Source organism: Periophthalmus magnuspinnatus, chromosome 2 (assembly GCF_009829125.3).
Source record: "Periophthalmus magnuspinnatus isolate fPerMag1 chromosome 2, fPerMag1.2.pri, whole genome shotgun sequence".
Lineage (NCBI taxonomy): Eukaryota > Metazoa > Chordata > Actinopteri > Gobiiformes > Gobiidae > Periophthalmus > Periophthalmus magnuspinnatus.
Window position 1 is genome coordinate 18,753,525 of NC_047127.1, and position 13,957 is coordinate 18,767,481.

General features: G+C 40.5%; 2 protein-coding genes across 4 annotated transcripts in view; one reads left to right on the forward strand and one right to left on the reverse strand.

Annotated features, from left to right (window-relative positions):
• LOC117381528 (peripheral plasma membrane protein CASK-like) overlaps positions 1 to 13,957 on the forward strand; it is a 54,374-nt gene that overhangs the window by 7,848 nt on the left and 32,569 nt on the right. For all 3 annotated transcript variants that reach the window (XM_033978521.2, XM_033978513.2, XM_055226864.1), the window contains exons 3-6: positions 5,112 to 5,224; positions 9,999 to 10,104; positions 10,629 to 10,706; positions 10,782 to 10,854. In XM_033978521.2, the coding sequence (XP_033834412.1) occupies positions 5,112 to 5,224; positions 9,999 to 10,104; positions 10,629 to 10,706; positions 10,782 to 10,854 (370 nt within the window). The remainder of the gene's footprint in view (positions 1 to 5,111; positions 5,225 to 9,998; positions 10,105 to 10,628; positions 10,707 to 10,781; positions 10,855 to 13,957) is intronic.
• Positions 11,146 to 13,957, reverse strand: part of LOC117381558 (probable G-protein coupled receptor 34) — a 4,347-nt gene continuing 1,535 nt past the window's right edge. Inside the window, exon 2 of the mRNA XM_033978542.2 lies at positions 11,146 to 13,179. Within this exon, the coding sequence (XP_033834433.1) occupies positions 11,930 to 13,144 (1,215 nt within the window). The 5' untranslated portion in view covers positions 13,145 to 13,179 and the 3' untranslated portion in view covers positions 11,146 to 11,929. The remainder of the gene's footprint in view (positions 13,180 to 13,957) is intronic.

Genomic DNA, 13,957 nt, shown 5'->3' on the forward strand with positions numbered 1-13,957 from the left:
AAAATGGATGTATGGATGGATATGATATATCAATATTTGATATTTTTGCACACCCTTATTCCAGGGTTTAGTCACTGATAAAAATGATCAGGTTCATTATCTGTTCCATTTTGATGAGTGACTAAACCCTGGGATGTGTTACAACAAAAATCTGGATTTGAACAAGATTCATTTTAGTTGTTCCCATCTGTATAAATTAATACTGGCCAATTGAATGTTTTGATGTCATCTAACCCCAATAATAGCCACAGGCAAGTTTAATGCCATTCTGTGAAGCATTCTAGTCATAGCATTACATCTCCATAGAGACTGGCACAAAAGTGCACTTTTTAGTTGAGGTTTAGTTGTGGCTTAGATCCTGGTTTAGTCCAAATTTAGTCCCGCTTTAGTCCTAAAATGTTCCACAGTATGGCATTAACTTTACCCAGTCCACTGAAGCAAACGGGCATCACTACCAGGCCAAGTTCCATATTGTTTGAGCATGTATAATGGACCTGCTCTTCTGTTGTCTCCTCTTCGTCCTGTCTGAGTTATTATCTTTATGAATGCTTCCTTCATTACACTGGGCCTTCTGTCACGTTTCTCTTTTGTCTGAGGAAACAGAACCATCAGAGACTCCAAATACTACGATATCCACTTACGGTTCAGTGTTCAGTGTAGAGAGAAAGGACTCATTCTTTCACTATAGGGTTTTACCTTTTCTTTGCTCTAGTGTGGATCTTTTATTGATTTATTTTAATATTAATCCAAATTGAGCTGTAGTTGGTCGAATGACTAACATCTATGGCTAGTTGTCACGATACAAAAATTTCAAACTCTGTTTTGATACTAAGGTATAGACTCAATACCGATTCCAATACCGCCATGATAATAAAGTCACTAGACTGTGATTTTCCACATTAAATGTACTTTGTGTTCTATTCCCATGTGTCTTATATGTGTGTTGTATGTGTGTAATCCCTCAGTGTCCTGTTCATAGTGGTCCGTGTGTGTGTGTGTGCATGTGTGGGGGTGTGTGTGTATATGTATGTATATATATATATATATATATATATATATATATATAAAATTTGTCTGTGTGTCTTATACTTGTGAAACATATAGTTCAACAACATCATTCTAAACATGTTCAGGAAAAGTTCATTTCTGTCAATGGGACTTTTTAAGGATCATTACCTACGAAAAATTAGTATTAGTAGTAATACTAGTTTTAGTATCAGTTAGTATCTGATTTTAGATTCTCTTTACCACAAGACAATACAGCCTAATCCTATCGTAAGTGTTAGTATCCAAACATGTGATCCGTCCTTTAAAAATTGTCCTAAGGTATTTTTCCTTTTGACATCTCTAATAAGAAACAGAGTAGGAAGTTGGCACAATTCCACTGAACAGAAATGCCTTTGGGCAAGACACCAATCCTGCCGGGATCAATTAAACCTCACATTATCAAACCTGTCACCGTCCATATGCTCAGTGTGACATCTCCGAAAACATATGGCTTATAAAATATAAGGTTTTTTCTTTTGGTTTAGACCTGATTTAGTCCTGACTTAATCCTGATTTAGTCCTGGTTTAGACCTGGGGTAGTCCTGGGTTAGTCTTGGGTTAGTCAGTTCTCTTTTAGTCTTTGTTTAGGCGTGGTTTACATCTGGTTTAGACCTGGGTTAGACCTGGGGTTAGACCTGATTTAATTCTGGTTTAGACCCAGTTTAGTCCTGGTTTAGATCTGGTTTAGTGTGCATCTGATTAAGTCCTGGCCTGTAATGGTCTGTAATCTGCCAGAGATGCATTCACATACCACATCAAATTGGGACAAGACCCAGGACAAGACCCAGGACAAGACCCAGGACAAGACCCAGGACAAGACCCAGGACAAGACCCAGGACAAGACCCAGGACAAGACCCAGGACAAGACCCAGGACAAGACCCAGGACAAGACCCAGGACAAGACCCAGGACAAGACCCAGGACAAGACCCAGGACAAGACCCAGGACAAGGCCCAGGACAAGGCCCAGGACAAGGCCCAGGACAAGGCCCAAGACAGACTCAGGACAAGATCACATTTATATTGGGACTAAAGATGGATCAAAGCAGAACCAAACCAGGCAAAGTGTCAATATATCCTTAGTCCTGGTTCTGTCCTGGTTCGGTAAAACCGTTACTATGACGACTTTTACCTCATTCTTTTACCATTTGAAGCTTGCACTCTCAGCCCAGCAGTACAAATGGACAGTATGCTTCCTTGTATCCTGCTATGATCCCACCATGTGTGTTTTTAGCCACTATATTTTTCAACTAAACTAGTGTCTTTTTCTGCTTGGTGTAGCAAAAATCATCCAGTTCCTGCATGTGTGGAGTCCTGGGGCAGTCTCCGCTCCAAATTCCAGCACTATGCTAATTCACGGCTAATATTCAAAGAGCTGTTTTGTCTCATTAGCATAAACAAGGATTAATGTGGGCCAAGCTAGCAGACAGTTTGTTTTGATGAAGAGGCATGTAGACCTCCAGAGGATTGTAATTGAACAGGAAATATGTACGTTTAAAACGTTTTGGATACTGAAGACTGGATAATGCTCAAAAAGCATGGCATTTTTGAAAATAGTTTTGAAAATATTTGATTTAATCATTAGCAAATATAAAGTATGTTTAAGATTAAAAGGACAAAATCAAGACTGAACCGTGGGGCTGAACCGTGGGGCTGAACCGTGGGGCTGAACCGTGGGGCTGAACCGTGGGGCTGAACCGTGGGGCTGAACCGTGGGGCTGAACCGTGGGGCTGAACCGTGGGGCTGAACCGTGGGGCTGAACCGTGGGGCTGAACCGTGGGGCTGAACCGTGGGGCTGAACCGTGGGGCTGAACCGTGGGGCTGAACCGTGGGGCTGAACCGTACTGAGACTAGTTTTCTGCATTTTTAAATGGTTTTGTATAATAACTTTGCTTAAAAACTAAAATAAAAGCACGGTTTTCAATTTGTTTGTGTTTATTGCAGTAAAAAACATGGAAAAACCCGTGTTCTTACTGTGAGCGGGCTTGCATTTCCACACACCTGACTCTTATTTGGCCTGGAGGAGACCTCGTCTTGCTTGTTTCCATGGAAATGTTCTAGAATATTCTACAGTATGGCATAAAATCTATCTCCATGGAGAATGTTCTGAACTTTAACTTTTTCCATGGAATCTTGCAGGTGACCTGCCACGTCCAGAAAGTTCCATGCTGTGTCTTTAAGGTTCAGTTGTAATTGCTCTGTCGTCCCCTTTAAGAGCCTGTATACAGGATAATAAAGGATGTTTAAAATAGCATTTGTAGCATTTGATTTTCTTGGAGCACTGGAGCTGAAACGTTTGGACAAATTGGCACTTTGGGTTGTGGGGATCTATAAGGAGCGTGGGGGCGTTTGTTGAAAGCCCACTCGGAACAGCTGCAAAGATAAGGAAATGAAGCACACCCAAATCTGACATATCTATGAAAGCATAGGGACAACAGGGACAAAAAGGTTTACACATATCGGGTATGGTATTAAACATGTATATCTCCATGGAGATAAGCAGCTGATGCTACCAGCTCAAGTTATAGGTCAGATCTTTGGAGAGGTGAGTCCCCTCACAGTTAGAATGAATGCAAGTTTAATGCAATACTGTGGAAAATTGTAAAGCAAGTAACATGGTGTAGTCTTAAGGGGTCTGGTTTAATACATCCGACCTGGTTTGTAGTGATGGATGATATAGTTTAGTCTTGCATTAGTCCTGGTTTACTCTTGATTTAGACCTGTTTTATAGCTGTTTTTTGTAGTCCTGGTTTAGGTCCAGTTTTGTCATAGTTCCGTCTGGGTCAATTAAAAAGGTTTTTGAATTAATTGCTAAATAATGTAGTGAGCCATTATGGCCACGTACACAATCCCAATCCAACAATAACACATTTTTTTTGAATGTTTTTAAACTTTCTAACTTTCTTGTCCCCAAATGGCAGATCTCGTATTTCTAATGACGATCACAGCTGTTGTGTAGAGGTCAGAGGTCACGAGGTTGGGGGTTGGATTTCTTTGTTGTTTCTCTTCACTTTCACGCCTTTTTTTTTTTTAAAACATGTTTTTGTTTATACAGATGTGGAAGGTAAATGGTTCACAGTTTTAATGGTTTTAGCACAGAGGCAATGCAAACACAACCAGAGAAAGTCATTCTAACACCAGCGACTAGCCCAGGGACTAGCCGGGGGCTAGGGTGCTACACCTGGGACTGTGTTGTGTGGCCACTGAACAGATAATATATTTAAAAATCACTGAAACAATAGTGAAATACTTAAGTATGTTAATCCATACTCCACTGTCTGATTGGATTACAAATGAAGCTGTTGTATCTACCTTTCATGTCCTGCTGTAACAGCAGCTTTAGTCCCTCTGCGTCATTCTCCCCAAATATCTCCTTTAACAGCCCATTCAGTCTGTGTTTAGTCTTTACTCAAGTGCACTCTGTAATTTAACCTGCTACACTTCAGCTCTCTGTAAATGACCCCGGTTAGTCCTGTCTTAGTCCTGTTTTAGGTTCAATCCCCAGTTTAGTCCCTGGTTTAGTTCTGGTTTAGTCCCCTTTAGGTTTTGCCCTGGTTCAGTGGCTGCCTTCATAGTGATCTCTGTTGTGTATTGGTTTTCATATTGATTCTAGTTTACATTACTAACTCCTCCCTGTATGAAAGCCCAGAGCAGCAGCTTTGTGTGAATGCACTGCCCCCATGTGACCTGTGTGGCACTGGTTCTGTGGGATTGAATACATGTTTGTTTCATCTTAAATCAATTATTTGTAGTGAAATAATGCATGTATTCTATATTACTGTGCTTTTTGCTGTGTTCAATCTGTGTAAACTGTATTGGGGAAGACTATCCTGCAATTATTTAGGTATTATAATGTCCTCTTTAAAAGCTAAAAGTTCTTCTGTCACTGTGGGGTCCACTTCTGTTTAAAAGCGGCTTCCCCTATAGTTTAGACCTATACAAACATGTTCTGAAATGTTTTTGTGTGTCACAGTCTCTTCAATGTGATCCTCTCCCTAACCTCCCTCTGTGTTCTTAGGGGTCCCTTCAGTGTGGTCCCCCTCTAACCTCCCTCTGTGTTCTTAGGGGTCCCTTCAGTGTGGTGCGGCGGTGCATTAACAGAGACACGGGGCAACAGTTTGCAGTGAAGATCGTGGATGTGGCCAGTTTTACCTCCAGCCCTGGACTCAGCACGGAAGGTACTCACAAAAGAAATTGACGTAAAAAATAAAGATTTTACGAAAGAAATATGAAGGATTGTATTGCACACTACCCATATGCAGGGCTTGTGGTAAATGACCACATTTTTATATAGCACTTTTCCACATGCAAACTGCTCTACATCAAGGAATCCCTCCCCCATTCACACAGACACTGATGGGGGGTTAGGTGGACACAACTACTGACCTACGTCAGGCCTCATTTAGCACACAGACATTGCAGTGTTTCTGCTGATAGCAGTTCAACAGCCATGCAGTGAGTATACAGTGGTCCCTCGCTATATCACAGTTCACCTTTCGCTGTCTCGCTGTTTTGCAGATTTTTTGTGTCCAATTTTGCATGCATTTTTACAGTGTATGAATGTGCATTGTGTTCTGCATCCTGATTGGCTAAGGGACATGCTGTGTCTCCTGTACAATACAGAATGCATTCAGCCAAATTTATGCAACCCTCGATTTATTTGAAGTATATTATTTTATGTATTAACATTTATTGGGTCATTTTGTTTATCACTTTGTACTTATTTTATTAACAATGAATATTATTTATTATATTATGTTGGATACATTATTTACTTTCTTCATAATAATATTGGTTCCTGCTTATTGTTGCAGTACAGTGTATTTGAGGAGCGCACCAATAAAAATGTAACAAGAGTGAACGCACACAGGGCGCGCATGAGATGAGTTAAGTTGTTGAATAAAGACGAGCTCTAACTTTCCTGCTGTGTTTGTCTATTTAAGCAAAGAAGAAGCAAGAAAATACATCGTATTAAATCTAACTGTAGCCCACCAAATCACAGCCTCAAGAGACTGAAGAGAACAATATATTAGAGTTACATTTACATAAATGTTGGATCGCAGTGTGACTCTGACGTGCTGTACATTTGCAAGTTTTCTCCCTGACAAAACCTACAATGTCGATGAAACGTTCTGCACCAACAAATGCAGAGGCACGTGAACAACACATTTAAAGCGATCATTGAGGATGGGGGATATAATATACGAAGGTTTGAACTTTGAGAGAGTTTAAACAAGACAGAAATGTATGAAAATGTTAATGCCTGTGTGAGAAAAGTGTATAAAGTGTGTGGTGAGGGGTTTTACAGCCTTAGAACAGAATAATTGTAAAAAATAAAGCTGACTATTTCACCTATTGCAGGTTATTTTTAAGAACGTAACCCCAGCGATACAACAAGGATCACTGTATTACACATTTTGTTTTATATGTATAAAAATGTTATAGCACTGTAGAAATTCAGAAATTGAGAACAAAATATTTGACAAGAAGTAAGAAAGACATGCCTGGTATCATCTCTAATACTGTACAAAGACAGTGTGAGTCTGGTCACCTGTGAATCTCCCAGCCTTCAGATTGGCTAGTCCACCTGTCAGTCACAGCCATCAGGGAAATGCATGGTTCGTCTGCATCAAAACAAATATGGCTGCTTGCAAGGAAAAAAGCAAATGAATATAGCACAGGGGACTGAAAAAACATGAAGGATTTCTGCAGAATCAATGAACAAACCACTAAACTGAAAGGTGATGAGTGACCAATGAGCTTTATTTATTCACTGAAATAAACAAATCTGATATCACAATCATGTTTGGCTGGACTCAAGACGTTGTGTCTTGAGGGAGTGGGGACCAGACTGATATCCCTCTGTATAAAAAATACACAGTGATATCAGTCTTCTAACAGGACATAGAAAGACCAGAATTCCTGCCAAAGTTGTGTCCTGAGCCTGTAGCTCTTACTCGGTCAGTCATACAGTTTTTTGAGCTGAAGTGGAGTGTGTTTTAGCTGATTAGCCTTTAGCACTAATCCTGTTGTAGCACAGTGGCCTGGTTTGAACTGTGACTAATCTGTGTGTTTGTTTTGATCACACTTGGCACCACAGATGGGTGGAGTTAACCCAATCAGGACACGTGAACATAGGGTCAGTTACACAGATGTATCAGGTTTATTCACACTAAAACTCTTTTTTTTATTCTGAAATTTTAACTTATTACCTTGAATAAATACTTGGCAGTATATTGGTTCAAATAGTTGTATTGGTGATGTTGGTAATTCTGAGTTTGTGGAGCTGTGAAAAGGCTAAAGCTAAAGCAAGTGTAACATTAAACAACTTCCTGTTTATACAATTTTTTTTGGAGAAGGATAAACCTGTTTTGGGGTTATTGTCAGTAGCATACAGTAAATTAGTTTCAATACTATCATTTATGGTCTATACTTTGTTCAGCGATGTATCATGCTTTAAAATGTGTTATCGTGACTTGGTCTAGAGACAAGCCTCATGCACTTCCTCCTGTCTCTTAGCTCTTTAGAAATATTTTAGTCCTTTTCCCCGGTGAGGTAAAATGGCGGCCTTTGCGCTGGAGTTGGCTGGTTGTGTTTGGGCCATCTGTAGATCCACAGTGAGACAGAAGCAGAGAGCCAAGAGACATGGAAACTCAACAGGAGAGGGGAGAGGAGGAGAAAGAGGAGAGGGAGAGAGAGGATGAGCTAAGGAGAAAGAGAAAGGAGGAGAAACAGAGGAGCAGGAGCCAAGAACAGCAAGACATGGAAGCTCAGACAGCTGAGAGAGGGGGAGAGGGGGAGGACATTAATAGAGGGGGAGGACATTAATAGATAATAATAAATTAATAGAATTGAAATGATACATTTTGCTCTAATTAGAGTTAAGGTATAAGGTCTACAGCTGCAAAAAGTGCTCTTAAAAATGAAAAGGGGGGAAAAATGGTAAACTTCCAAGTATGGGTAGTGCATTTCTGCACTTACAGTGTAAACCAGAAGTTCACATACACTATATAAAAACACATATACAGTTTTTTTCTCACTGTCTGACATGAAATCAGACCAAACTCTTCCTGTTTTTGGTCAATTAGGATTACTACAACTATTTCTGTTTGCTAAATGTAAAAATAATGAGAGGAAAGTATTTTTTGACACAATTTTCATGACTTTCTTTAAAGTCAGAAGATAACATATATTTCATTAGTATTTGGTCCCATTGCCTTTAAACTGTATGACTTCGTCAAACGTTTTGGATTTTCTTCCACAAGCCTCTCACAGTTGACAGAACTGGTGTAACTGAGTCAAGTTTGTGGCCGTCTTGCTCGCACAGGACTTTTCAGGTCTGTTCATACATTCACAGTAGGATTGAGATAAGGGCTTTGTGATGGCCACTCCAAAACACTTCAGGTTTTTGTCCATTTGAAGACCCATTTGTGTCCAAGCTTAAACATCCTGGCTGATTTCTGGAGATGTTGCTTCAGTATTTCCACATAATGTTCTTTCCTCATGATGCCTCCATTTTGTGAAGTGCACCAGTCCCTCCTGTAACAAAACAACCTCACAACATGATGCTGCGAGAGGAGAGAAAGAGGATGGAGAGAGGGAGTGAGATGAGAGAAAGAGGATGGAGAGAGGGGGTGAAAGAAGAGAAAGGATGGAGAGGGGGTGAAAGGGGGTGAGAGAATGAGAGGAGAGAAAGGATGGAGAGAGGGGGTGAGGGAGCGAGTGGAGAGAAAGAGGATGAGAGATGGGGTGAGGGAGTGAAAGGAGAGAAAGAGGATGGAGAGAGGGTGTTGGAGCGAGTGGAGAGAAAGAAGATGGAGAGAGGGGGTGAGAGAGCGAGAGGAGAGAAAGAGGATGGAGAGAGGGAGCGAGAGGAGAGAAAGAGGATGGAGAGAGGGAGCGAGAGGAGAGAAAGAGGATGGAGAGAGGGAGTGAGATGAGAGAAAGAGGATGGAGAGAGGGGGTGAAAGAAGAGAAAGGATGGAGAGGGGTGAAAGGGGAGAAAGGGGGTGAGAGAATGAGAGGAGAGAAAGAGGATGGAGAGAGGGTGATGGAGCGAGTGGAGAGAAAGATGGAGAGAGGGAGAGGAGAGAGAGGATGGAGAGAGGGGGTAAGGGAGTGAGATGAGAGAAAGAGGATGGAGAGGGGGTGAAAGAAGAGAAAGGATGGAGAGGGGGTGAAAGGGGAGAAAGGGGGTGAGAGAACGAGAGGAGAGAAAGGATGGAGAGAGGGTGATAGAGCGAGTGGAGAGAAAGATGGAGAGAGGGGTGAGAGAGGGAGAGGAGAGAAAGCAGATGGAGAGAGGGTCATAGAGCGAGTGGAGAGAAAGAAAATGGAGAGAGGGAGTGAGAGGAGAGAAAGAGGGAGAAAGAGTGGAGCAGTGTTTGTTTGTGTTGTATAATAAAGTCATGATTTGAGGTGGGGAGGACGTACAGATGGGAACGTGCAGAATGTGAAGTGCTAAAGTGATTGTGTATTATGTTTGAACTGTTGGATGACTGCTGCAGCATTTGCTAGCTGGTCATTTGGATAAAATTTAGAGAGATAGAGAGATCAGATCAGGCAGGCCCAAACTATGGCCTGGGGGCTAAACGTGGCCCTCAGACCATTATTTCTTGGTCCTCAAGCTTCCTGATTGAACCATTTGATACTGAAAAAATAAAATATAATGAAATTTTATTAAATATCAAATAAAATAAAAACATTAAATAAACATCAAATGAATAAATTAAAATTAAATAAATATCAAATTAAAACAAGCTATTCAGCAGTTTGGTACGCCACCTTATATGATGCTAACAGTGCTCCCTGGTTTAAGTGACATTCACAAAGCGGGACGTTTACGCTGAAAAAACTCCAGCGTCTTATTAGCGTGACTGAGGTGTAATGAGGTGGCGATTAATCTTGCAACTCTAAGTCTAATTGTACATTTGTCTGTGTTTGTGTTGCCAGATCTGAAGAGAGAAGCGAGTATCTGCCACATGCTGAAGCACCCGCACATCGTGGAGCTGTTGGAGACATACAGCTCAGATGGAATGCTCTACATGGTCTTTGAATTGTGAGAATTTAGATCACTGCTCAATATTAAACTGTAGGACTGTCCAGCGCCCATCAGGATTTACAGCTTCTTATCCAAATAAATGTGTTTTTTTGTTTTGTTTTTTGGTACCAGTAGTACTTAAACTTTGTATTCTAGTGCTGTTACCTTTAAATGGCACCCTGCCCTAGCTGGTATTAATGCAGCGGTCTGTATCGGCATTGTTACTGTGTGACCAAGTTTCACAATACATCTGTATTCTGATATTTTGTCACAGCCCAGTATATGTTTCCAAGTGTGTGGTGTGGCACTCGTCAGTTATGTTTTGCATTTTGGTATGGTACACTGCCCCCTGGTGGCAGAAGGCAATCTGTACTTGGAATGAGGGAAATATGGAATTTTTGTTCCAACATACACTTTTTATGAATTTTATAAATGAGATCCCAGATTATAATACCAGACAAGCTTGTGTTATATTATTTGTATAGACCTGTTTATTCAGTGAGGAGTCTGTGCCTGTTTTAAACTCTCTCTTCTCTCCTCAGTATGGACGGAGCAGACTTGTGTTTTGAAATTGTGAAGAGGGCGGATGCTGGGTTTGTGTATAGTGAAGCAGTGGCCAGGTAACACACACTCTTTATAATATTAATAACTTTGAATTCAATAAATCACTTTAGTATATTTGTTTATTTCTACAGTCATTACATGAGACAGATTCTGGAGGCACTTCGGTACTGCCACGACAACAATGTGATCCATCGGGACGTTAAGGTGAGGACCTGGACCGGGGACTAAGTAAGGAATAAACAGTGAGGTGCAGTGTGTTACAGTTTTGAGAATATCATGGTGCAGCAGAGTGCATTAAAACAGTGTAACGCACTGCTCCTCATTGGTGAATCCTTATATCCACAATATCCCACAAACTCAAAATGGTTCACTTTTAAATCTGACTGGACCAGTTCAAATTACAAAAGCCCTTAATTTTCTAAAAATGGGTAATAAAGGTAATAAAGACACTTTTTTTTTCTTTTTATTATTTTTTTTACATCTGGGTATGGGAACACATTTGACAGAGTAGTTTATGAACTTCATATAAAGTGTGTGTAGTTGTAATTTGTGATACATTACAATTCTTATTGTTAAACTGGAATAAGTTAAGAGGAATAAAAGGAACAAACCATATTTTACAGTTAGCAATCATTGAGGTGTTAGAAAAATGTAAAACAATACCAATTTACATAGTTATTAATTGTCCATTCATTGCAGTGGTTATTTGTGTCCTGTAGAGGGAGCTGCCACTGAAGTACACACGTGAAACAATTCATATAGGACTTGTTGTTATTTACATAACATAATATATTCCCTTTATTTATATATATAATGAACTCGTGAGCTTTCGTCCCTCCTCAAAAACAGACCTGTAGTTGTGTTTCATTCACACATGTTTGAGTAACACTTTATTTGTCTGTCCACATCTCCAAAGCTCAAAACAGTTCCACCTTGTCATGTCATGAAGTGGTAGTTTTCACATTTCAATAGCTCCTTTACTTTTGGTTCTGTAGAGATTGGCAATTCTTGGACTGAAATCATCCAAATGATTCTAGAGAAGGTGTAAGGTGTTTAAAAACACAGTGGAGCACTTCCTGTATTGACATCACAAGGTGGAACAGTGGAACAGTGTTTTCTGTTTAAGAGAAGAACTGAGCCTAAAAATGCAGGGTTTATGTGTGAATGAAACAAAACTCCAGGTATGTGTTGGTGATGAGGAAACAACATTAGAACAGAGATCAGAAAATAGCTGAATATAGGATTTTTAATGTACACTCTTAGTAATTTGTTGGAGTTGTTATTTGTGTCCAGAAGGGGGAGCTGGCACTAAACTGGTTTTCCTTGTGCTATTCCCATTCCCGCTGTTGTGAGGTGTGGAGTCGTTTATGGGCAAAGTGAATGGCACTGACTGTCTTCTGTAATCTATGGTCGAACTGTTGGATGTAGCATCGTTTAGCGACATTAGCCTAGTACTGAATCTGCGCCCAATGGTTTTAAATGCAGTTTTCCTCACAGATCCCGACAATATAAAGTACATTACTGGATCGAGACAACTGTTAAAGGCTGAAAACAAAAGCATAACTTCATTGGATTGGTTCATGAGTTGTACATAGTCACAGGAGATATCGTTCAGCTGTGATACTATGTAGATGGGACGAAACGCATGGTATGGGCCAAAACATATAGTAAACAAAAACAAAACAAAGAATGATTTTTTGGCTGTTTGCTGATATCTTTGCGCGTTTGGTAAATCCGGTTTATCCCTTGACACTTTGAGCAACTGCGCTGCCACTCTCGCATAGGACACCATCATAATTATAAAGACTAGCCAAAACATTATAACCAAAAGAGCATTGAAGTACGCTTTGCCTTTTGCTTCCTTGCGTGGTTTATAATGAAAGCACTTGTTGCCAGTTTCTTTGTCCTCTGGGGTTGCGATCATTGGGATGATAGCCAAAATTGAAAAAGTCCACAAACATGTGCAAACAACCCAACTCCATGGCCAACTTCTACCAAAAAAATTAATTCGTACACCTCTTCTCGCTCTCCCTTTCCCTCTTAATCTCAAATATCTGTCCAAACTTATGCATCCCAGCAGTGCAATACTAATATACATATTCATATAGAACAAGTTACCAACTGTTTTGCATGCTACCGACCCCAGCAACCACTGGTTTCCTTTGACATGGTAGAAAATGCGAAAAGGCAAGCAAGCTAGCAGCACCAAATCTGCTATGGCGCAGTTTATGAGAAAGATGCGCACTGAGTTTCGGCTTGCTTGGAGGAAAATGAACACCCACAATGCAAAGAGGTTCCCAACAAGTCCAAAAATGAAAAACAGCGAGTAGAAGATGACTAAAACCCAGTTGAAAGTGTCATTTTGTTGGTCGCAGGAGGTCCGGTTGCTAGAGGAGAGGCTAGCCGTGGAAAACATATTGGTAGCAGAGTTAGTTGTTGAAGAAATTATCCAGGAAATGGAGGAATTGATGGTCTGAGTTGAGTTGAGGTTCATTGTGGTTTGCAGTTTTGCAAAATTGTCAACAGGATCTGAAATGCGGAACAGAAACAGTATTTTTGAGTAATGCAAAAGTAACCATGCTGTTCATGAGAGGCAGTCCAGGTCTGACCCAGGTCTGACCCATGACTGAACCAGGACTGAACCAGGACTGAACCAGGACTGAACCAGGACTGAACCAGGACTGAACCAGAACTGAACCAGGTCTAAAGCCGGACCTATCAAGCTCTCAACCTGGACTCAACCAGGCCTAACCCAGGACATAAACCAGACAACAGATGCTCAGCCAGGTCTAAACTCAGACGTACTTGAGTCATTTGCCAAAGCAGTGACTCATCTCCTAAAGGTCATGTCGAGGTTAAACTGGAAATCACCATTTTGGCATTTACATAGGGCAAAAAAACAAATATGAAATGAGTGATCGTGTTTGGGATTTTTTGTTTTGACTTGCCCCTTTATATGTTCAGTTAAATTAAAACCAAAATATGCATGCATCCATTTACTAGTCAAATTGTGTCAAAATAATATCATAACACACAAGAGCTAAATCAGGACTGACAAAGAAACATTATTAGTAAAATCTAGCTTTTTTGTTTTAATTTAAAGATGCTCTGTGTAACTTTTCTGGTGGTGCTGTTTTGCCTCCATGGAGAGGTAATTGCTTTGCCTGTAATGTTCTACAGTACGGCATTAAATTTATCTCCATGGAGCAAGCAAGTTAGTAAGTTACAAGCCAGATACATTTAATGCCATATTGTGCAACATGCAAGGCCATGACGACTCTCCGTGACGAGTACACCCGAGTTAGTT